This window comes from Zea mays, chromosome 6, assembly GCF_902167145.1.
Source record: "Zea mays cultivar B73 chromosome 6, Zm-B73-REFERENCE-NAM-5.0, whole genome shotgun sequence".
NCBI classification, from domain to species: domain Eukaryota; kingdom Viridiplantae; phylum Streptophyta; class Magnoliopsida; order Poales; family Poaceae; genus Zea; species Zea mays.
This window is the reverse complement of record NC_050101.1, coordinates 124,691,634-124,716,717: the sequence shown is the minus strand read 5'-3', so window position 1 is coordinate 124,716,717 and position 25,084 is coordinate 124,691,634. Positions and strand designations below refer to the sequence as shown.

Sequence of the window (25,084 nt, the reverse complement as noted above, 5' to 3'; positions counted from 1 at the left end):
AGGGAGGAGCTTCTTCGCCGCTGAGGAACGTGGGGTCGCCGGTGGCGGACGTGGTGCTAGCCGATGAGAAGGGAAGAGGGGTGCCGCTGCCACTGCCGGGGAACATGAGGTCGGGGGAGGGGAGGCCACGAGCGGCCGAAGCCATGGCATGGAGGGTGGCGTGCGCGGGGGAGCCACCGCGGGGGGAGGACGCGACATGTGGCGCCGGTAGGGGAGCCGCCATGGCCACATGAGGGAGACGTCGTCGGCAAGGGCAGGGCGACACGTTGAGGATCATGCCGAGGGAGCCAAGCGCCACACGCAGGGCCGCGAGAGGATGTAGGGAGGAGCTGGCCAAGCTCGAGCTCGTGGGTGCGACGATGAGCGTCGCCTAGGCAGATGAAGGAGCTGGCGGCTAGGGTGGGAGGGGGAGAGGAGAAAGAGACCTAGCGAGAAACTATGATAGAAGTGAAACTCTAAGTCTAAACTAAGGTTGGGTGTGATGTATTAATAATAGTGGTAAGTGGGTCTAGACCTAATACACGGAAAATTACACACAATACATTAGCGAAAGGGCCTCTAGCCTAGCGGTTAAGGACTTCCAAGTAGCACATCCAAGTCCTAGGTTCGATTCTTATCGGGAGCGAATTTTCAGGCTTGGTTAAAAAAATCCCCTCGTTGTGTCTCATCCGCTCTCGGGTTGCGATGTCCTGTGCACCACCCTCCGGTTGGACCGTTGCAGAGTGGACAGTTGACACCAGCCCGTTAGTGATGGGGGGCTAAGGTTCGTGGATTTTCTCGGCCGGAACCATTGTTTCGGTCTCTTCTTATATGAAATATCGGGAGGGCGATCTTTCCCTCCCCAACCGAGTTTTTTACACACAATACATTAATACGTAAGCAATACATCTAACATAGGTATTGCAGGTATTGCCTCCACTAGTGGTGGTTGGCCGGGGTGGTGTTACGTGGCTACCAAAGGAGACGATGTAACGCTTAAAAGTGTTTACATAGTGAAGTGTCTATTTAGATTTAAAATATCTAATACTCTCTTTATTTTTTTATATGACGTCTTTTTTAAAATAAACTGTGCAGCGTCAAATATTTAAGAATAGAGTTAGTATATACACACAGCATAAGTAGGTATTAAAACACGTTATATTTGATAGGTGGTCCTAATTTATTAGCTTTGACCTTTTCAAAAGAGCTCGCATAGCCATATTTGATTCGCTACCTAACTTACCACACTTTAACTAACTTTTCTGTTTAAGGTTATTTATTTAATTCGAACGACTAACATTAATCAAAATATGGCACATTTAGTCACAATCCAAACATGCGTATATATGCTACATTGACAGTTCGAGCGAGAGCAGCGGCCAAATACCAATGATAAAGCAAGCACAGGCCACGTGGATCCAAGCATTTTATGTCCTGTCAACGCCCGTTGTTATGCCACGGTAATCACAGGTGCGACCAACCAGGGTCATGCCAAACGAAGGGATACAACACCAACAGCAAAAGAGGCGCGTGCAGGACCAAGTAAATCCAATTATACCGTGATATCGAAGCCAGGTCTCCCAATGAATGCAATTGACATCATAACAACTGAGCCCCAAGAAACCGAGAACGCAGAATGACACAGAAAACTGATGCAAAAGCCATCCAGATACGATTGTTTTCTTCGATGAACTAGAGTACTCCACAACAAAGTAGTGGCATGCTCTTGGCAACCGGACCACAGATGTCTAAAGCAGAAGTGTCATCAGACCAATCATGGCAAATAGGGATACGCAAAGTTACTCATGATGATTTCGTTGATGTCAACTAGATTAATGGAATATGGGCAAAACTTTGTTTTGTTTTTTTACCTATCCTACAACTGACCCGGGTGGCTCAATGCGACATTCAGTCATCAGTATGCATTTTGTGTGTATGTGATACTTGCTAGGCACTCTTTGGTACAACTAGGTTACATTCCAGCTTCCACTCTTCGACATGCAGAATCTCACCTGCAATGGAACTCTTTCAGCACTTCTCGCGGAAGGGGAGATGTATTAACCGTCCTAGTTCCAGAAGGGCAGTAGGATCTTTTGGCAGTACCAGCCGACAGACAACACCTAGCTTTCCTCAGCTCTTCAGCTCTTCTGAGGCAGCCGAAGGTATACAATGTGTTGTCAGAATATCTTGAGTTGCAGCCTTTGCAGTTTTCGTCTCCAGGACAACCACCTGTCAGATGATAACAAGTAGAACCGATAAACAGTAAGAACGTCAAATTTGACAATGGATCAGGAGGAAAACATAACTAGCTTTCGCTTGGGCGACAGATACCTGATCGAAGTCCAGATCAAACTTCAAGAATGCTTCATTGCACTCTTCCACCATGGTCGCTAGGTGCTTCAAATTTTTAACCGGTGTGCCATTGAAGGCAAGAACCTATACACACACAAAAATGATTGTATATTTAAAAGGGCAAAAGAAAATATTGGTTTAGCTTCATATCATTCAAACGGCACCAAGAATGTTTATATAACCATACTAACTTCATATAGGCACTGGTGTCACTGCTGAAATATAATCCCTCCAGTTCCAAAATATTGATTTAGGTTCATGTCGTTAAGGATCACAAACAGCACTAAGAAAGCTTATATAACCATATTAGACTTCATATAGGCACTGGTAGTGATCATGCCTGCGCCTGACCTTGAAGAAAGTGCTTCACATTCATCAGTTGGGTCATATCCTGCTGCCACGGCTTCCTCAGCTACTCTAGATATTCCTTCCCTAGTGGAAAGGACTAGCAGAACTATCTCCAGATCTTGCTGCCCAAGCTGTTGACATCAAGAGGAAGGCTAAATCACAAGAGACAGGAGGCCAGGATGGAAGTATGGCAGTGGCCAGATACTTCCAAGGACTTTGCGCATTACATATTTTGCAAGAAGATAGTCCCTTCCAGCATAAAAAAGATTCAAGCAGCACCTTGCTAGGGGGTATGGAGATGCAGTGAAATGCCAATGCACCAGAATTAGTTAGGAGGGAGATGGATGCTTACTTGAAAAATAATTCAAGGACTGTTCTTGTGGAGATGCCTGAAGAAGGTGAAAGAGATGCAAATGAACAGAAACAAGCTGTTGCAGAAGAACCTGCAGCTGTAGCAGTACCAAGTTCTGGAACAAAAGTTAAGCAAACAAAGAAGATTGCTCAGGCTGCCATCACTTCTTTCACTGTTTCTGCTGCAGCAAAACCACAAACTCAAAAACAGTCCGGGTCAGCGACTTCCATGCGGGCGGGAGATACAAGCAGAGGGGCGATGAGGAGCTTAATTGTCTTCAAGAGCTTCTTCCCTGTCCCGTTTCAGATTTTCCGTGTAAGTATCTCAGATTGCCTCTTTCACTTCGGAAGCTTCCAAGGCACCAATTTCAGGCCATTGTTGATCGGGTAGCCATTCTATTGCCGGGATGGAAAGCGGATCTTATGTCTCGGGCTGGTAGAGCCAAACATGGCTTTGGATCTTCCGGCTTGGGTCATCAAAGCAATTGATAGAATTCGAAGGAATTTTTTGTGGCAAGGTAGAAAAGAAGGGAAGGGTGGTCATTGTCTCTTGGCATGGTCTAATGTCACCCGGCCAAAAGAGATGGGTGGTCTAGGGATTAGTGATCTCTGGAACCTTGGTTGGGCCTTGCGGGTTCGATGGCCGTCGCTACAAAAAAACTGATCACTTAAAGCCTCGGTCGGAGTTCTCAATTAAAGTGTGTTGTAGTGCAGAAATTGTTTGCTGCAGCTGTTCTTACAAAGATTGGGGATGGGGCCAATACCCTTTTTTGGAAGGACAGGTGGCTGGACGGTAGGTGTATTAAAGACTTAGCTCAATCAGTGGCTGATTTGGTGCCCATTCGCCTTGCTAACAAGAGGCTGGTCAAAGATGCCTTGCCCAACTTCCGCTGGATGGCCGATCTCCATGGAAATCTCTCTGTTACAGTTATTGGTGAGCTTATGGATCTCTGTGAGTGACTGAGGTTTTGGAAGATATGGAGATTCAGCCCAGTATTTCAGACCGTCATATTTGGAAATTTTGTGCTTCTGGAGATTACTCAGCTAGCTCCGCGTACAAGGCTCTTTTTCATGGGTCAATTGGGTTTGAACCGACAGAGAGGGTGTGGAAATCTTGGGCTCCCCGGAAATGCAAATTCTTTATCTAGCTTGTGGAGCATGATAGATGTTGGACTGCTGATAGGCTTGCGAAACGTGGATTGGATCACCCAGATTGTTGTCCGCTTTGTGATCAAGATTTTTTTTCTCAAACGGGCAGGAGAGCTGCGCATCATTATTTATATAAGAGAGAGAAAGGTCCGAAGTGGACCACAATACAATGCCCGAACAAGGCAAAAGAACACAGGAAAAAATAAAAAAAGACCAGAACCCTAATACAAACAGGGAAAAACTTTATCCTTATCTCATGCTGTAATAGGATGACCTCAGCTGTCACAGCATTAAGCGCTAGAAATTGTCCTGACCGGCTGACCCTATAAAAGGCAGCTGAGAGACCAAGGCTTTCAAGTTGCTTTGCACCAGCCCTACTCCAACACTCCACTTCATCCATAAACAGTCTTTGAATGGTGCTCAAGGAAGGACTTGTTCCATCAAAAACAGCCCTGTTGCGATGGAGCCATAAGCACCAGGCTCTCAGAATAATGATACTATGAGTACCTTTCTGATTTGTTTGTGCACTCTCCTATGCACCTTGCCCCACCACTCAGCAAAAGAGCCCACATCTCTATCAGGCGTGAGATGGCCCATCCTCAAAGATGAAAAGATAGCATGCCAAAATTGTCTAGCAAAACTGCGCGTACATAAGAGGTGCAAGATAGTTTCATGCTCTGTGATCAAGATGATGAGTCCATTAATCATTTGTTGGTCTCCTGTGTGTTTTCTAAACAGTTCTGGTTTCAACTTTTAAAGATTGGAGGACTGCAGATGTTGTGCCCGGCGGTTGATGATATCTTTTTTTAGTATTGGTGGCGGATCTGCTCTTCCAAGGTGGCTAATCATTTGAAAAAGGGCTTCAATTCGCTGGTGATCTTAGGTGCTTGGTCTATTTACAAGCATAGGAACAAGTGTGTCTTTGATAATTGTAATCCTAGTTTAGCTGCTGCTCTTCAGGCGGCTAGAGAGGAGGCTTTGTGTTGGTCTCTGGCTGGTGATAAAGCTCTGTCTGGTTTCTTCCATATGGACGAGCTGCTGGCCTAGTGGTAGGTGGTGTGGTCGGAGCCTGCTCTCCCTTGCTAGTGGTAGGTGGTGTGGTCAGAGTCTGCTCTCCCTTCTTGGTGTTCTTTCAGGAATTGTTTGTATTTTGGGGATTTTTTTCTCCCCTTCTCTTTCTTCTTAATACAAAAATGTGCAGTTCTCCTGCGTATTAAAGAAGAAAAAAAAGTGACTTCCATGCTTTGCAAGTCACCAGAGGAAGTAGCTGCAGAGAGGCATAAGTCCAAGACTCCTCAACCTACACTTCAGCACTGCACAACCACAAAGGGGGCCAAACTAATTGTTGACTATCATATTGCTGATTTCTTTTATGAGAATCGCATACCATTGAATGTGATTAACTCAAGAAGCTAGGAAGTTATGCTTAAGTCAATTGGGCAATACGGTCCTGGGTACCGCTCACCATCATCATCAATAACAACAACAAAGACCTTTAGTCCCAAGCACGTTAGAGTAGGTTAGAGTCGAAGCCCAACAGAAGCCACAAATCAAGGTTCAAGCACGTGGATAGCTGTTTTTTCTTTCACCCTATTCAATGCTAAATCTTTGGGTATATTTCATCATTTCAAGCATCCTTTTACTGCCTCTTCACATATCAACTTTGCCCTTTGCATGCCTCTCTTCCCATTACTATCGCGTCTTAGGATCCCACTACAACCATCTGAATCGGTGTTGGACAAGTTTTTTTCTTCATTGGCACTACTCCTAGCCTATTACGTTGTCATCGTTCCAGACTCGATCCCTTCTTGTATGGCCACAAATCCAACGTAATCTTCACATTCCCACAACACTTATCTACTGAATATGAAGTCTTTTTGTAGGCCAACACTCTATACCATACAACATTGCAGGTCTAATCCCGTCCTATAAAACTTGTCTTTTAGCTTCTATGATACCCTCTTTGTCACATAGTACCGCTCACCATCATATCATGATATTAGGACTCTGCTGCTTGAAAGAGCTGTGAACAGAACATCAGTGATGAGAATAAGCATGAGGAGGCTTGGAAGGAATATGGCTGCACCATAATATCTGATGAATGGACTGACACAAGCCACCACCATCTTATCAATTTCCTTGCTAACATTCCAGCAGGGACATTCTTCCTAGAGTCTGTTGATGCTTCAAGTGAGACAGAAAATGAAAATATGTTGGGTGACATGTTGGAGAAGCAAATTGATAAGGTTGGGAAGGAACATGTGGTGCAGATTGTCACTGACAATGGAGCCAACTTCAAGGCAGCAGAGATGCTTCTAATGGAGAGGATCCAACATTTAGACACAAGACACCTTGTACTGCTCATTGCTTAGATGTGATGTTGGACATTGGGAAGATCAAAGAATTCAACACTCATCAACAAGGCAAAGGTATGTGGATTCGTCTACAAGCATGGGAAGGTTCTTGATCTAATGAGCGACAAAAAAAGGTGGAGATCTTGTGAAGTCAGCTGTTACTCGCTCTGCTACTTCATTTATCACATTGGCAAGCATGCGTAATCACAGGAATGGATTGAGAAATTTATTCGTTAGTGATGAATGGCATGCTACCAGCTTATCTACCTCTCATAAAGGCCGGCAAGTTGAGAACATTGTTGTTTCAATGCCATTTTGGAATAAAGTGGAATATTGCCTAAGAGCTTCACAACCACTTCTTGATGCTCTAAGGATAGCAGATGGAAATTAGGCACAAGCAGCTCTTGAGATTATGGCAGCCATGGATGTTACGAAGACTGTCATTAAGGATTCTTTGAAAGACAAATCAAGTTCATTTAAAAGAAGTACTAGAATACTATGAGAAGAGATGGGAAAACCAAATGGAGCAAAAGATGTATGGAGCAGCCCTATTCTTGAATCCAAGCAAGTACTTTGCCATAAGGGCCTGTTTGTTTAGTCGGAATTGGGCTGAATTAGAATTTGATACCTGGCCAAACCTGTTTGGCGTACGTGGAATTGGAATTCAACTTTCCACTCACTTTCCCGGCCCGAATATGAAGTCCACGAGTGATTCCTAGCCTCTAAACGTGGAAAAGGATTCTTCTCACCCTCCCGACATGTCTCCGCCGCTGTTGTGACGTCCGACATACGACGCCGACGATCTGCGCACTGCATCGCTCCCGTCGATCCTCCCTAGGTAAACCTTCTCAACTAGATCGTGCTCTTCGATCCATTGTAGGGAGTGTGTGGGCTAGCTAGGTTTGGGTCTAGGCGGGGCGGCGGCGTCGTGCAGTCGCCCATGGCGAGCCCCAGGAGGAGGGCGCCCCGGGAGGGAGCCGCGGCCAGAGGAACGCTGTTAGCGAGTCCAGCGTCGCGAACGCGACAGACGGCGACCGCATCGGCACGGGGTCCTTGGTGCGGTGGACGGGATCTCCCACACAGATCTCCAACAGCTGCTTCCAGCAAGTTCCAACAGCTGCTTCCACGGCGTCCGCATCGAAGCCATACAAATCTGTTCTCTTCTCCATGACTCTATCCCACCCACTCACCCCGGCTGCCCTCCCATCCACACATCCATTGACGAAGAGATCTGCGTGGAGGTTCAGTGGACGGATTTAGTTGCAGGCCATCCACACATGCATGAGTCTGGAGAGGTATCAGTAAGCTTGATCAGGGAACTGAGGAAGGTTGGAGATTGATCAGGTAGCTGCTGATGGACTAGTCTGAAATGAAGGCCATGGATTTCCCATCGATCGAGCACCAACAGAAAATGAGCAGAGTGTGTCGAAGGGCGGTGAGCTAGTCATAGTCGATGATTCTCTGTCCTGCTCTTAACCGTTGTTGGGTGAGCGTATTGGCACTTCTAGTGAACCAACGCTGGACTAGCTCACCGAGTTGTGAGCACCAACAAATCAGCCAACTCGGCCCAGGTTCTCTGTCCTGCTCGCAATGCAAAGGCGGGGGAACTACAGCCAAGTATAGTCTAAAGCTTAAGGCACTACAGCAGGCAAGTACACCTTCAATTGAATGGCAAACACACACGCACGCCCAAAGAAATACAGCCAAGTACAGTCTAAAGCTTAAAATATGCATGCAAGCGTTGGTCTCAATCCAGCCTTTTCTCCTCTAGAATATCCTAGCCACAGATGTTGGCTGTTACTACTCTCTAATTAGCAACTGCCTCAAGAGAACTCAAGATTATCATACCACTATATGGCCATTAGTTTATGTGGAAGAGGCTACCGTGGTTGTCATTGTTCCTTTCGTTGTTTCAGATTTTCTTTTTTCAAACAGCTATGCATTCAATCTTATAAAATGTATCCATATGTTTTCTCAAGTGTGTTTATGATGTATGGTTTATCTGTTGTAGATGCCTCCAAACAACTTAGAATTGGTTAGAACAAATTTGGAGGAAATGAGAGAGAGACGTAGGAAGAAGAGGCTGAGAGTAGCATCCTTATTTGTTGCAACTATCATGGGCATGATTGCGGACTATTATTATCGGAAAAGACCTAGACATCTTATGGATCCCTCTGAGGTGATAGAGAGAGATGTAGTTGGTCGTAAACAAATGCTAAGGAATCTGTATCAAGGATCAAATGTTTATTGCTATGACAGTTTGCGTCTAACTAAGAGATCCTTTTCGGACCTATGCACCATCTTACGTGAGAGGTGTGGTATGTATGACACCTTGAATGTGTCGGTAGAAGAAAAGGTTGCTATCTTTTTGCTTGTAGTGGGTCATGGCACTAAGATGAGGATGATTCGTAGCTCATACGGGTGGTCACTTGAACCAATTAGCCGCTATTTCAATGAGGTGTTGAGAGGTGTTCTATCATTATGTCATGAATTTATCAAGCTTCCTAACCCTTTAGCTGTACAACCTGAAGATTCTAAGTGGAGGTGGTTCGAAGATTGCCTTGGAGCACTAGATGGTACACACGTTGATGTTTTTGTACCTTTGGCTGATCAAGGGAGGTATAGGAATAGGAAGCAACAAATCACCACCAATGTTTTGGGTGTTTGTGATCGACACATGAAGTTTGTTTATGTTCTAGCTGGATGGGAAGGGTCAGCTTCAGATTCACGTGTGCTACGTGATGCCATGTCTCGGGATGATGCATTTGCTATTCCAAGTGGAAAATATTACCTAGTAGATGCTGGATACACCAATGGACCAGGCTTTCTTGCTCCATATCGATCCACTCGCTACCACTTGAATGAGTGGGCTGCCCAAGGGAATAACCCATCCAATGCCAAGGAATTGTTCAATTTGCGCCATTCAACAGCTAGAAATGTGATAGAGAGAACGTTTGGGCTATTGAAGATGAGGTGGGCTATATTAAGGAAAAACTCATATTTTGACTTACAAAATCAGATTAGGATCATCAATGCTTGTTGCATATTGCACAACTTTGTAAGGGATAGGCAAAGAGATATGGATGATTTACTTTTAGGCCAAGTTGATCAAGTAATATCTGTTGAATCTCATGATGTTCAAAGTGAAGTGAGTATGATTACCAATGTGCAATCATCAAATCAATGGACTAACTTCAGGGACACCAAAGCTAACCAAATGTTTGATGATTACCAAGCGAGACGTGGACAATGTATGATAATTTTTAAATATTTCTTTTTTTTGCAAATATTGTGTTGCTCCTCAATAACTCTACTAACCTTTGTAATTTTTTTATTTGTAGGATATGGAGAAGGGTAAGAAGTCAGGCTCGGGTAGGGGCTACATTTCTTGGAATGATGATATGGACAAGGCACTTCTTGACACATTTGTGGAGTACTACAACAAGGGTGACAGATGCCAAAATGGGTGGAAGTCTCATGTCTACACGGCTGCTATCAAGAATGTCCGAGAAAAGTGCAATGTGGAAATCACAAAAGACAACATCATGTCAAGGAATAAGACATTTGACAAGCACCACACTATCATCAATGGTATGCTAGAAACAAGTGGCTTTGGTTGGGATTGGAACAAGAACAAGATATCCGTCGATAGTGATTCTGTATGGGAGGCTTATGTGGCGGTAAGTTTCAGTTTTTTTTTTGTTTTTATGTTGTTACACTATCACCACACTATAATAGCAAATGCAAGCAGCAAGCTATATATATTTCAGTTGATATATATCAGTTGTCTTTTGCTTTATGCCATGTTTTTGCGCTTTATGCCATACATTTCAGTTGATATATTTCAGTTGATATATATCAGTTGTCTTTTGCTTTATGTCATGTTTTTGCGCTTTATGCCATACATTTCAGTTGATATATTTCAGTTGATATATATCAGCAAGCTATATATATTTCAGTTTTTTTTGTTTTTATGTTGTGCTATACACCTCCTGCTTCTTTATGCCATGTTTTTGTGCTTAATTTTAGTTGTACCCAACCTACTATATATCAGTTGTCCATCTATGATCTGTCTCGCTATATATATTTCAGTTTTTCCTTGCTCATTTTACCGGCATGCATGCAGCAGTACAAATGAGAACCCCTATCACTTGCAGAAATTGAACCTCAAATTGTTGGCTTATTAAGTTACAACCGGCAGCGATACACCTAACAACGTTTGCTGATACATATGCTCTCTTCTTATGCCCCGTTTGTTTACTTCCTAGATTATATCATCTAGAGCTCACCTCAAATTGTTTTCTGCAGAAAAATAAAGAAGCTAATGGATACAGACACAAGACAGTCTTATATTGGGACTCGATCAACTTGGTGTTTGGGAAAGATCATGCAACCGGTGAAGCGGCAAAGACCCCAGCTGATGGTGCGAGAGATATGAGTAAGGAAGAGGGAACCGGTAAAGAGTTTACTTCATCAACAACCTCAGGAAGCTTGAAGAGGCAACGATCCAGTGATTCCTTCACCTCAATGATGGCAGAGAAATTAGACAAGTTCACTGAAGCCATTAGGGATGAAGCACCAAAAGGCCCGACATCAAAAGAAATTTTTAGCACATTGGAGGAGATAGATGGGTTAGATGAAGACACATTTTTAGACTTGTTTGATATCTTAACAGGTGATGCGCGCAAGTACGAGTCCTTATTGGCACTTCCAGTGATTTTGAGGAAGAGATGGTTGCTGAAGCAACTTAAAAAGTGAACCGAGTTGTGGTTGGATTAATTAAACTGTTGTTGGGTGTGTTTGATGTTGCTGTCTTAGTATATGTTGGGTGAATTGAACATCACGTTGAGTAGCAAGTAATGTGTTCCAATGATATGTAGACATTTGAGACAAATCTGCATTATTAATAGTTGATGTGGTTACTTCCCTCTAAATATGTTGTGTACAAGTTAACAGGTACTGTGTGCAAGTTGATGTGGTTACTTTCCTCTAAATATGTCAATTCCATATATAACTACCCAAACAGGATATTGAATTTGATTCATGGAAATAATTCCATTAGCATCCAAACAAAAAAATTGAATTGAATCAAATTCTAAGGAATTACTTTCTTTAGGAATCCAATATCTAGAATATTATTCATGGAATGAGTTTCATTTCCAAGGAAACAAACGGCCCCTAAGTGAAAAAGATAGAATACAAGCTACAAAGCTGAGAATCATGTTTAATGAAGTTATGTGAAAGATGGTGAGTGATGATGGGGAGCAGAACAAGATAACTAAACAAGCCCACGACTGAGAGGGCTGATTGGCTGAAGGCGAATCCTTCTCAAAGCAAGGAGCAACAAGAGACACAGATAGAAAAATCATAGTAAGTTCTGTATTATCTCCTTCCCCTTTTTTTCTCAAAGCAATGAATGTTAGAATATAATATAAGTGAATTGTCCACCTCTCCACGACTGTATGTCTGGAATGTAAATAACAGTTCTTTGGTGAGGTGCATACGTGGCCTGACATATGAACTCCAATGTTTAGCAAAATGAATTGTTAGCCTTTGTTGCGCTGCATCTGGATGCAAGCGTAATTGGAGTAAATTTTCTCATGTAAGTACTACCGCTAAGTAATTGCACTTTGGTAGCAATATCCCTTGCATGGTATGTGATTCTGCATTGCATTTTGTGTACGTCCATGCAAAAAAGAGAAACCGGTTAGAGCACCAAAGGTTAAATAAGTTGGTATATGTCAGCTACAACCGGAAGATGGAAAACAGAGTTAAAAAACTAGAGAGCTGGGTTTCAAAGAAAAGAAATGTAATCCACTCTTGCTTGAAGAATTTCATTGGGAAAATTAATGTGTTGATGAAAATTGTGAACTAGTTCAAGAAGGTGATGGCAATGCTATGACTTGGGCTCTTGTGAATGATGCTATTGGTGCAACACATGGTCTAGAGGGACGTAACTTGCCTAGGGCTGCTGCTGCTCATGCTACTGTTGCCGCTCCTGTGAGGCATACTTATGCTAGGAACAGGAAGCGCCCAAGGATGACAGTGACTCAAGATATTGATGAAGAAGATGACGATAAAGACCAAGATCAGCATGGAGAATCTGATTAAGCAACAACAGTGGTTGAGGCGTTGAGCATGAAGAATCTATTCATACTGCTGGTGGATCTGCACCAACAAGAACTGGAGATGGACATGGAGGCTTCCGTTTGAATGATGATTTGCTTAATTAGATGGCTACTAGTTGCCTATTTGTGTTGAACTATTGAATGTCAATGTTCATGTTGAACACTTGAACTTATGTAGGTGGCTAATGTAGTACTGAACTAGTTTGGTTATGTAATATACTAGCTGTGTGGCTGCTACGGTCTGCTAGATGCTAGTTATTTCCTAATGGAGTAGTACTTATAATTATATGTTGGTCAAGATCAAGACTACTGACTACATTAGTGTTGATAATTATGGTCTTCCTTAGCATTTTAGCAGCATCAGCAAGGAAATGGAGTTTGGGACAGGAATACGGAGTTCTGGATAGTGCAGAAAACAACTCTCACAAGTAAGTCACCAGTTAAACAATGATGTAGTCTTGGTGCTTGTTTTATTATATTGTAGAGTATATATTAGTATAAATATAGTACGTATATGTCCTGATATATAGAACGACTATATGGACAACTAGGATCGACTAATTGGCCTGCTCGACAATTAATCGCGATTAATCGCCTGGTCAGTCCCATGGCGACTAGCTTCGACTATACGATTTGTATACATTGGTGCGAGGATAACCGTGCAATGCAGATGGAACAGTTCGGTATGGCATCTTGTTTTACTATGACTTAAGTTCTATTATAGAAGCTACTATTACCTGAATGTTGACTATATCTTCGTAACCAATGTTTATATCAGCCACAAGCACCTGAAGATTCATGAAGAAATAAAATTAGTGTTAATTGCACAATAAGCTACAGAGCAAATAGAGATGCTCAGATGTGTCTATGTAACTTGAAGTTTTCATGACCCATCATATAGAAAAAGAGACCTGTGACACCACCACAAGCTGCTCATCAGATGATTGTGCCATTGCATGCAAATGCTTGTCCAACAACTTCACGGGGGCATCGTATTCATATTCTTTTCCATACTGACAGAAAGCACTCTAGTTAGTCAATAACTCAATACTCAATAGGACAAATTCTATACACCGCAAAACTAAATTGAAATATGGAACTGCAGCAATTCACAATGGATCAGCATATTACCCAAGCATGATTCCAAGCTATGAAAAACAGAACAGGAATTGGCTACTCCATGATAAACGAATTGAATAAGTTTGGCATGATGCAGGCAGCTGCTTCACAAATAGAGAATATCCAGGATAGAGAACTTAAAAGTGCAATATAAAAATAACTGCCCCTTAAAGTGAATGGCTATAGATGGCTTCTGTAGCAACTATTGAGTTGTCTTTTAAATATCATTGAGATAATAAAAAATGCACATGATACTGGAAGTCCACATGAAGACTTCCAGGATTACGACAAAGTCAGAAGTGAGCAAGCAATAAAACAGACATGGGAAGATTTACTGTCTTGATTATTTTATACCTAAGCCTAAACAACAGAGGAAAAGAAAAAAAATCATACCTCAGATCGAAGATATGGAACAGACACAGCCATAAAAACAAAGCCAGCAACAATGTAATATGACGGCGGCCTTCCCTTGATATGAGCTGGAATGAGTCTTTTGTGGGTTGCTAGCTTTATGTTAAATTCATGGATTTTTGAGTTGCGAAGTACTTTCACGCGTGCCTTCTCACCAGTGTACTTTTGAGAAACAAGGTAGGTAAATCCAATGCGTTCACCATGCCTAAAAGGAACTGGATGACCAAGCAGTGAGAGAGCAAGAGATCAAATCAATTTTCCTCACTGGATATAACTGAGTAGCATGAAAAGGTAAGTTTCAACTGGATGAGAAAGTATCAAATTTACAAATTCCAACATTGTTAAGTGAAGTTCCCTTGTCCCAGGAAAATATTCAATGCAAACCACCTCGAGAGAAATGTGAAAAGCACCTAAAAACGTACTTAGAAGCTTTTAAAATAATTGAAACAAATCATAGGGTAATGGCTTTGCACGAAATACTCCATGATACTAGAATTAAGAAGAGAGATGGTCTAGTCCTAAAGGTAAACTTCAAGAAGGCCTATGACAAGATAATTGAGATTTTTTTTTGTTTGAATGCCTTAACAAGAAATGTTGTGATTGGATTCAAATAGTTATGACTACGGTGACCCTCAGTGTCAAAGTCAACAAATTGTAAAGAAAACTGCATGGGAGGTGGGCACACTACTCAGCTAAAACATAAAATCCCAATCCCCCTGTGGATTGATTTAATCAAGATAAAACATGTTTATCTGGGTGGGAGGTCTATGGTTGTGGGGAATGATAGACACTGAGTTTTAGCTCGACAAATTATGTAGAAAGGTGTCCCTGAAAGCCTGAAGAATAAATTCTCCCTTTTTCATGAAAAAATAATGAGTAAAATTGTTCAGATGTTTGGATTAAAAACAGAAATTGGTGTCTTACCTTTAGGAGATTGCATATAACACTTGTACCAGCTACAGACTTGTAATATGATATAACACTTATGACAATGCAGACAAATTAGATATAAAAAGGTGACAATTAGCATATCCAGTCATGTGAAGCAAGGGCTAACCTGTACCATCATTGGCAATATCAATACCATCAAAGCTAAGGATGATATCAGAAGGTTCGAGACATCCAGATTCAGGAGCAGTTGGCTCAACCCTTCGTATCCGAACACCCTTTTGGTTAGCTTTCATTCCCATTGCCTTGCGGAGATCAGGATTTTCCATTTTTTGCCATTCTATTCCAAGTATAGGGAAACCTGCAAAATGAAACAAGATAATTACATACCAGATTCAGAAGACCATAGGTGTAACTAGAGTGCACATCAGATTATATAGTACAATTTCAAATTAATAAAAAATCAAAAAACAATGATTTATTGATATAGAAAAGGATTGCCGCCCATGAAAAAAAATACAAAAAGAACAACCAACCCATCTATACTACTACAAAGCATTGGTCGTCACTGTCATCGTGTGTCACCCCTTCCATTCACCTCTGCCTTCTCACCCACATTTAAATGGTAAAAAAGCTAAAATTATAAATGGGAATTCGAAACATAGTTGTTGGCTCTAGACCCACATTCACACCCACCTAGCCAACAGAACACAAATGTTTTTGTGTTTTATACTCTATATTCTATAAAATTTAAATGGTTAAAAACCTAAAATTATGCATAAAAGAGATTCAAACCATGGTTGTCGGCTCCAGACCAACATTGACACCCACCTAGACAACAGAATGCACATGTTTTTGTATTTTATACTCTACGTAAGCATAAATGAAAACCGTAGCAACGTACGGGCACCTAACTAGTGTAGATTATAGGTTAAATTCCTCATGTGGACAAAATTCAGATTAATATTTCTTTTTCTTCAAAATAGGGGTGCGGCTTGGACTGGACCCAATTAACAGGCTTGCTGCTCCTTGTTCTTTACCACTGGGAAGCATCTCAGATCTTCACATCAAATTAATATTTAGCAGTTTTAGTCTCATGATCAAACTCAAATCAGTTTTTCACACCTCGACAGGTTACGGTTCACTATATAGTTGACAATACTAAATCCATATTTTTCCCAAGATGGCAATCAGAGTTAAGTTACAGTTTTCAAGCAGATATCTGTTCCATTTCTCTGTAATGTGTGCACAGCCCAAAAATTCTAGAGATTCATGTTTCATAAAGGATTATTCTGTTCCTTCGAAATTACTAATGTATAACGTCACTCCTCACAATCATAATGGCATGCCAGCTGATCGAAACTTACACAGATCTAACGTGTTCCAATGCAGACAAACATTTATTAGATTCATGCCACATCATATACACCACTAATAGTCTAATACATATCTCAAGACCAGTGTTCTTAAGGTGTTGCCTAGGCGACGCCTAGGCGTCCAGGCGCTCGGGCAAAACTGGCTGCCTTGCTCGCCTTACCCGCCTAGGCGCTAAGGCGGTTGTCTGGTGCACTTGCTCGCCTAGGCGCCTTAAGAACACTGCTCAAGACAATAAATCGTATGCAAAAATAGAACAGGAAGGTACCTGTGTATTCTCCAGATTTTTTGTAATCTTCAATGAAGTGGTTAATAACTGGGGTGGGTATAACATAGCCTATGTTCTCTGCATCTTCATGTTTAAGAGATTGGAAAGCTATACCAACACATTTTCCCTTATCATTGAAAGCAGGCCCCCCTGAATTTCCTGAATTTATAGCTGCATCTATCTGTTTATGAGTAATAAACAGACAACAGAAGTTTACATAAGTGTGGCATAGTTCAACGTATAAAAGGCAAATCTATAAGTAAAAGTATGCAGAATATAATACAATACGTTAATACCTGTAACCCAAGAAGCTCTGTAGAACCATGAACATATGAAAGTATTTCTATCCTAGAAACTACACCACTAGTCACCGAGATAGTATCGCCTCCAATTGGGTAACCAACAACAGTGACGGCATCCTGAAGTGCTGGCAGCGACCCAAACTCTACAGGTGAAACGCCTTTCCAGAATTCATCATCCTCAACGGTCAACATTGCTGAAAACGGAAAGCTCCCTTGTGGTTAAAATTAAACAAGAAAATTCACTTCTTGAGACTCTATTTGTCAGAGGAAGCTGCGGTTTTTTACTTGAACATTTGGTCCAATCTAATTAGTTGCACAACACAGCTGCATAGCAGTGCATACGAGTTTTGGTGGTTTTTCTCTATAATCTTCTTATCCTGCCAGAACTATTATAATATTTTTATTTTATTTTTTAACATGCACTTTTTGATGTGATATGTTCTACTTAGGCTTGACCAATTCTATATAAACAAAGACCAAAAAAATGTGGCATGTACAGCTCTCAAACTGCAGTAGGCATACAAAGTTTAGCTCATTGCAAGTACAACTACAACTAGCTCACAGTACAAGGTATGTCAATATTTCACAGGTTAAAATGAGGCGAGTCTAGTGATGCATACCAATGTCACACTCGGTGCCTATGGCAAGGACAGTCGCAAGGTACTTGGTGTCCGAGCCACGCTTCTTGAGCTTGACCTGGGTGTAATGCTCAACCGAGTGGGCGTTAGTGAGCACCCTACGGCCCCCAATGATGAACCCGCTGCTGCTCGAGCTGTACTGCCTCTTCCGCTGCCACGGCAGGGAGAAGTTGGGCTCCGTGTGGACGCAGAACACCTTCACCACGGCGTCCATCGACGGCACCACCTTCACCACCTGGTCCCAACGCAGGGGCTCCACCGCCGCGGGAACCTCCACCATCTTAACCGCCAGCTCCCGCCGAGACGGCTCCGCAACGTCCACCGCACCGTTCGGCGCCCCCTTAGGCCCGCCCCGACGCGGCGGAGGCGAGGGTGAGGGGGCGGCATCGACCTCGGAGTGGGTCCCGTTGCGGATGCGGCGGGACTTGCGGCCCCGGCGGCGGGGAGCTGGGGAGGATGACGCCGGCTCGGGGTCCGGGGAGTCTGACGCCGCGACGGCGGCGGTGGAGAGGGGCGAGGAGGATGGTGCGGTGTCGTGGTGCTTGTGGTCGTGGCTGTTGTCGGGAGAGGCGAGTACCGGCGGCTCCGGCTTGCGGGCGCGCTTGCCCTTGCGCTTGCCGCCAGAGACGTGGCCGTGGCTATCCATGGAGGTGAGCTAGGGTTTTGCCTCGGCACTCGGCAGTGGTGCTAGAAGGAGAGAAACCAGAAACCAACTCGTTGAACCGCGTGCGGTCGGGTCCGAACCCGAAGAGAGCGCGGGTGGTCGTGGAAGTTTCCGCTTTTCCTTCTTAAAAAACGTAAACCACCATTGATTTTTTTTTACGGGCTGAAACTACAGCGGGCTGCGTGGGCCGCCATTGATTTTTTTAGTCTATTCCTTCCGCTGATTTGGTTACGTCTCAATATATGCCCTATCAAAATGAACAGTGTATATTAACATTAACATCAATATATCATAAATTCTTTGTCACAACCAATACATTGTTGAGGAGTCACTTGAAGTTGTGCATCCCGAAGCGGGCCATATACTCTGTATGCAAAACTTCAGAGTAACACGTCGCAAACAGAAACAAATCATGAAGTTGACATCTCATTAAACCCAACGAAGAATATCACACATTTAACTACTATAGGTTGAAAAGGATAAGTAGCCTCACATGCATGCAACCAAAACCACATCACATGCACGCACTCTGAAAGACAACGCAAGCACAATCTCTATAACTACTATGCCTTAACAGCATGTGGTAAGAAACGAAACCGCAAGCATGTTGATGCTCCCACTATTGTCATTACCTTTGCGCCGATGACAATGGTGCCTTCCTCTAGGTATAGACTGAGGTGGCTAGTGAGATTGAAACTATGAGTGAGCCATTGGCCCCTATCTTGCCCTTGTTGGTGGAGGAGCAGACGTAGAAGACGTCGTTCTTGAAGGGAACCGCGTTGAGAGTCCTATTGTCCTCTACAGTCGTCAGACTCGGTGATGGTGGCATTGTGTGGCAATGACCGCGACGGTGTCTGGTCTTGCAACCAATGCAACATTGCTCGAATCGTGGCGTGGCTTACGCGCTAGAATTAAATTCGAGTCCGAAAGAGAGGGAAAATAAATCAACCAAGAAATAAAGAGGATGAACACGGTGATTTGTTTTACCGAGGTTTGGTTCTAAAGAACCTAGTCCCCGTTGAGGTGGTCACAAGATCGGGTCTCTTTTAACCCTTTCCCTCTCTCAAACGGTCACTTAGACCGAGTGAGCCTTTTCCTTAATCTCCCAGGTCACTTAGACCCCGCAAGGACCACCACACACTTAGGTGTCTCTTGCTTCGATTACAAATCACTTGAGAAAAGAAATGAGAAAGGAAGAAGGCAATCCAAGAGGCAAGAGCTCAAAAGAACACAAAATCTATCTCTCTCTCTCTCTCTCTCAAGTCACTAAATGCTTGAGTTGAATTTGGGAATTGGAGAGCTTTGATCTTTTGAATTGTGTCTAAGAGTGAATGCTAGAGCTCTTGTAATGAATGTGATACTCAGAAATATTGGATGCTTGGAGTGGTGGTGGTTGGGGTATTTATAGCCCTCAACCACCAAACAACCGTTGGGGCAGGCTGCTGTCGATGGGCGCACCGGACAGTCCGGTGCGCCAGCCACGTTACCCAACTGTTAGGGTTCTGGAGCTTTTGACTGTTGGAGGCTTTATCCTCTAGTGGCACCGGACAGTCCGGTGCTGCACTGAACAGGCACTGTTCAGTGTCCGGTGCGCCTCTGACTCTGCCGCGCACTGTAGCGTTGCAGTGAGTTGTTGCAATCGACCGTTGCGCTGGATAGTCGTTACTCCGCTGGTGCACCGGACAGTCCGGTGGTACACCGGACAGTCCGGTGAATTATAGCGGAGAGCGCCTGAAGAAACCCGAGAATGGCTGGTTTGAGATTGTACGGTCCTGGTGCACCGGACACTGTCCGGTGCACACCGGACAGTCCGGTGCGCCAGACCAGGGCATACTCGGTTTCATTGCTCCTTTGTATTTGAACCATTTCTTAAATATCTATTGGTTTGTGTTGAACCTTTATGCACCTGTAGAACATATATTCTAGAGCAAACTAGTTAGTCCATTATTTATGTTGGGCATTCTGTCTGGGACCATAATTAGGGGTACCCCAAGACTCCTAAACTCGGCTGGTAATCACCATCAGCACAAGCTGCAAAGGCCTGATGGGTGCAATTTAGGTCAAGGCACCGTCCACTCAAGGGACATGATCTCACCTCGCCCGAGCCCAGCCTCGGGCAGGAACAGTAGACCCAGGTGGATTCACGCCTCGCCTGAGGGCCTCCTCAAGCAACAGGCGCACATTCGACTCGCCCGAGGCCCAGCTCGGGCAGGCTTCGCAGTGAAGCAACCTTGGCCAGATCGCCTCGCCAACCGACCATATCGCAGGAGCATTCAATGCAAGAATCGTCTGACACCTTATCATGACGCGCGTTTCCTCAATCGGCAGGGCCGAAGTGACCGCAGTCACTTCGCCCCTCCACTGACTGACCTGACAGGAAAATAGCGTCGCCTGCCCTACTCCGACTGCTGTGCCACCCGCCAGGGTGAGGCTAACAGCAGCCGAGTCCAGCCTCAGGCGCCATAGGAAGCTCCGCCTCGCCCGACCCCAGGGCTCGGCCCCCGCCTCGACCTCGAAAGACGGTCTCCGCCTCGCCCGACCCCAGGGCTCGGACTCAACCTCGACCTCGGAAGACGGTCTCCGCCTCGCCCGACCCCAGGGCTCGGACTCAACCTCGACCTCGGAAGACGGTCTCCGCCTCGCCCGACCCTAGGGCTCAGCCTCAACCTCGACCTCGGAGGAGTCACCGCCTCGCCCGACCTTGGGCTCGGACCGACCACGTTATAGGGGGTGCATCATTACCCTACCCCTAGCTAGCTCAGGCTACGGGGAACAAGATCGGCATCCCATCTGGCTCGCCCCGGTAAATAAGTAATTGTTGGGGACTTGTTCTCAAGTGCTCTCTGCCTTAAGAACAAGGCAACATAAAATGTTAAATATTAACGTCCTTCGTCCATGAAACATTATTCCCTTGAGGATAATAAGCCTTGGACGAAGGTTTACGAGAATATAATTACGAAGTTCAAGTCTTCGTAATAAAATTTCAATAGATTGTATAAGATAACATAAAATAAAGGGTATAAAAAAGGTAAATAAATCATAGATGAATTCTATTATATTTATTTACTATATTAAATCATTGAGTACAATAATACCTCTGCCTTGGCAAAGGTTGGTTCCCAAAAGATGCGATTGCAATTAGCAGAATGCGTGAACAGTAAAGGAATACTGTTCACTATTTATAGGCACAGGACGCAGCCTGTGAGGAATTACAAGTATGCCCCTTATAAAAGTTTACAACATTGACTCAGACCTTTATGGACTAAAAGGTCATTCTATCTTTAAGTCGGTTTGTGATACCGAAGCTTCGTGAAGAGGAACCTTCGGCCATCTTATACAAACAGCTTCAACTTAAATATTAACGTCCTTCGTCCATGAAACATTATTCCCTTGAGGATAATGAGCCTTGGACGAAGGTTTACGAGAATATAATTACGAAGTTCAAGTCTTCGTAATAAAATTTCAATAGATTGTATAAGATAACATAAAATAAAGGGTATAAAAAAGGTAAATAAATCATAGATGAATTCTATTATATTTATTTACTATATTAAATCATTGAGTACAATAATACCTCTGCCTTGGCAAAGGTTGGTTCCCAAAAGATGCGATTGCAATTAGCAGAATGCGTGAACAGTAAAGGAATACTGTTCACTATTTATAGGCACAGGACGCAGCCTGTGAGGAATTACAAGTATGCCCCTTATAAAAGTTTACAACATTGACTCAGACCTTTATGGACTAAAAGGTCATTCTATCTTTAAGTCGGTTTGTGATACCGAAGCTTCGTGAAGAGGAACCTTCGGCCATCTTATACAAACAGCTTCAACCGAAAGTCGCTTCTTCCTAGAAGACCTTCGGCGACGAAGCATAAACCCAACAGTAATGATGGCACCCCGCGTGCTCCCATGACGACGGCGGTTCTCAGCCCCCTACGAAAGCAAGGAGACGTCAGCAAGGACCCGACAGCCCCGACAGTTGTGCTTCTACAGGGCTCAAGCGCTCCTGCGACGGCCACAACATCACATGCACAGGGCACTAACACCTCTCCGACAGCCACGTCGGCATGTACATAGGGCTCTGGCTCCTCTCTGCTAGACACGTTAGCATATTGCTACACCCCCCATTGTACACCTGGGCCCTCTCCTTACATCTATAAAAGGAAGGTCCAGGGCCCTCGTACGAGAAGGTGGCCGCGCGGGAGGACGGGCTGACGAACAGGCTATTTCCCTCTCTCGCGAACGCTTGTAACCCCCTACTGCAAGTGCATCCGCCCTGGGCGCAGGATAACACGAGCTGCGGTTCCCCTTTTTCCCCCTTGTGTTCCATCTCGCGCCGACCCATCTGGGCTGGGACACGTAGCGACAATTTACTCATCAGTCCAGGGACCCCCCGGGGTCGAAACGCCGACAGTTGGCGCGTTAGGTAGGGCCTGCTGCGTGTTGACGAACAACTTCCCGTCAAGCTCCAGATGGGTAGTCTCCAGCAACCTCTCCAGCCCGGGACGCTGCTCCGTTTCGAGAGTCTCGAGTTCATGTCCCTCGACGGCAGTTACGACATGGTACTCCTTCCTCCGCTGCGCGACAACGACAACGACGGTCGTCAGCTCGCCCGACGGCGGTGGAATCGACGACGTTGAGAGCACCTAGAGGGGGGGGGGTGAATAGGTGATCCTGTGAAATATGAAAACTTAAGCCACAAAACTTGGTTAATCGTTAGCACAATAATTGCCAAGTGGCTAGATCGGAATCCTCAACAAAACACAATAACCAACAAGGATCAATCACAGAGATGACACGGTGGTTATCCCGTGGTTCGGCCAAGACCAACGCTTGCCTACTCCACGTTGTGGCGTCCCAGCGGACGAGGGTTGCAATCAACCCCTCTCAAGCGGTCCAAAGACCCACTTGAATACCACGGTGTTTTGCTTGCTTTTTCTCAATCCCGGTTGCGAGGAATCTCCACAACTTGGAGTCTCTCGCCCTTACACTTGAAGTTCACAAAGAAACACGAAGTAAGGGAGGGAAGCAACACACACAAATCCACAGCAAAATGTGCACACACACGGCCAAGAATCGAGCTCAAAAGACTATCTCAAAGTTCTCACTAGAACGGAGCTCGAATCACTGAGAATGACAAACGAATGCGCAAAGACTGAGTGTGGATGATCAAGAATGCTCTAAGGTTGTTTGGTGTATTCCTCCATGCGCCTAGGGGTCCCTTTTATAGCCCCAAGGCAGCTAGGAGCCGTTGAGAGCAAATCTGGAAGGCCATTCTTGCATTCTGTCGTTTGGCGCACCGGACAGTCCGGTGCACACCGGACACTGTCCGGTGCCCGATTTCCTTCCTTAAATAGCGAAGCCGACCGTTGGCGGCCTTGGAGCCGTTGGCGCACCGGACATGTCCGGTGCACACCGGACAGTCCGGTGCCCCCTTCCGACCGTTGGCTCGGCCACGTGTCCCGCGCAGATCGCGCGGCCGACCGTTGGCCCGGCCGACCGTTGGCTCACCGGACAGTCCGGTGCACACCGGACAGTCCGGTGAATTATAGCCGTACGTCGCCGGTAAATTCCCGAGAGCGGCTAGTTCGCCCGAGTCAGTCTGGCGCACCGGACACTGTCCGGTGCACCACCGGACAGTCCGGTGCTCCAGACCGAACAGCCTTTTGGCTGTACACAGCCAACTTTTCTCTGACTCGATTTCTCCTGTTTCAAGCACTTAGACACAATACATTAGTCTTCAAAACAATGTACTAAGGCTTAGAAACATACCTTTACTCTTGATTTGCACTTTGTCCATCCATGGGTATAGATTCACATTTAAGCACTTGTGTTGGCACTCAATCACCAAAATACTTAGAAATGGCCCAAGGGCACATTTCCCTTTCAGACGTCTTCCCCCATGGCGGAAGAGCAGCATCCGGGCCTGTCCCGTCACCTTCCCCGCCACAGGAGGAGGAGGCAGGGCAACCATGGCCAAGCAGGAGGCGACACCTCGTTGGCTATCGAGCGAGTCGACGATGCCGGCGCCCCAGCGAGGGACAGTCGGGCGTTGACCTCGCGTCTGAGACAAAGACGAGTGTCGTTTCCCCGCAACACGCCAACCCCAAGCGGACGGATGACACCAGCACGCTCGCGAAGGACTTGCTGGGCGTTAGCCTTGTACCTGAGATGACGGTGCAGTCCGTCCCCGACGCGACTTCGTCACCATCCGTCGATCGAGAGGTACCGTCCGTTTTCCACCCTGTGCCTTTTAGATTCAGCTTCGACCCACCAAGCGACCCCGCTTCGGTGGACGCTTTCATAAAGGCATATCCTAACCTTCCGGGGTACCATATGTGGTCAACTTGGGACCGACTGACGACCGTCTCGACCTACGGACCCTCGGGTTCCGAGGAAGATGACGAGCCCGACTCTGGTTGGGATTTCTCCGGGCTTGGTAACCCCAGTGCCATGCGAGACTTCATGGCCGCATGTGACTACTGCCTCTCCGATTACTCCGATGGTGGCCACAGCCTTGATGACGAGGACTGTGGCCCAAGTTGCGAATGTTTCCACGTCGATCTAGGGGGTCTCGACGAAGGCAGCCACCTTAGTATGCCAGAGGACGGTGATCCCCCTAGGTCTGCGCCTCGTGTTGACATCCTTCGGGAGCTAGCTGTGGTCCCAGTCCCTACGGGGGGTCAGGACACACAGCTCGAGCAAATCCGCGAGATGCAGGCCAGGCTCGACGAGGAAGCAGGACAACTTGTGTAGCTCC

General features: G+C 45.1%; 2 protein-coding genes across 6 annotated transcripts; one reads left to right on the top strand and one right to left on the bottom strand.

Annotated features, from left to right (window-relative positions):
* Nucleotides 1-1,629: 1,629 nt before the first annotated feature.
* LOC100217136 (uncharacterized) lies at nucleotides 1,630-18,451 on the bottom strand. 5 transcript variants are annotated; one of them, XR_004849921.1, is made up of 11 exons: nucleotides 17,644-18,451; nucleotides 17,018-17,217; nucleotides 16,722-16,902; nucleotides 15,249-15,440; nucleotides 14,174-14,406; nucleotides 13,573-13,674; nucleotides 13,399-13,449; nucleotides 3,032-3,146; nucleotides 2,683-2,810; nucleotides 2,311-2,415; nucleotides 1,630-2,208 (listed from the first exon to the last, which is right to left on the bottom strand). XR_004849921.1 is itself a non-coding variant. In XM_035959399.1 (10 exons), the coding sequence occupies exons 1-9, from the start codon at nucleotides 18,305-18,307 to the stop codon at nucleotides 2,110-2,112; spliced, it is 1,827 nt and encodes a 608-aa protein (XP_035815292.1). In that variant the 5' UTR covers nucleotides 18,308-18,451; the 3' UTR covers nucleotides 1,630-1,991; nucleotides 2,083-2,109. The 5 variants fall into 5 exon arrangements, 3 of the variants coding, with proteins under 3 accessions (XP_035815292.1, NP_001346573.1, XP_008647465.1); XR_553942.4 differs by lacking the exon at nucleotides 3,032-3,146; XM_035959399.1 differs by lacking the exons at nucleotides 2,683-2,810; nucleotides 3,032-3,146 and having other exon boundaries at nucleotides 1,630-1,991; nucleotides 2,083-2,208.
* Nucleotides 9,880-11,418, top strand: LOC118472241 (uncharacterized). Its single transcript, XM_035960135.1, has 2 exons — nucleotides 9,880-10,213; nucleotides 10,842-11,418. Exons 1-2 carry the CDS (start codon nucleotides 9,935-9,937, stop codon nucleotides 11,289-11,291), a joined length of 729 nt encoding a protein of 242 aa, XP_035816028.1. The 5' UTR covers nucleotides 9,880-9,934; the 3' UTR covers nucleotides 11,292-11,418.
* Nucleotides 18,452-25,084: the final 6,633 nt, after the last annotated feature.

Bases quoted from the DNA above. Each gene is read 5' to 3' on its own strand.
- LOC118472241 (XM_035960135.1), top strand. From the start codon at position 9,935: ATGGACAAGGCACTTCTTGACACATTTGTGGAGTACTACAACAAGGGT. The intron at 10,214-10,841 runs GTAAGTTTCAGT...TGTTTTCTGCAG, and splicing joins TATGGGAGGCTTATGTGGCG to AAAAATAAAGAAGCTAATGG.
- LOC100217136 (XM_035959399.1), bottom strand. From the start codon at position 18,307: ATGGATAGCCACGGCCACGTCTCTGGCGGCAAGCGCAAGGGCAAGCGC. The intron at 14,407-15,248 runs GTTAGCCCTTGC...TTGGTCATCCAG, and splicing joins TATTGCCAATGATGGTACAG to TTCCTTTTAGGCATGGTGAA. The intron at 2,416-13,398 runs GTAATAGTAGCT...GTGTGTGTATAG, and splicing joins AAGATATAGTCAACATTCAG to GTTCTTGCCTTCAATGGCAC.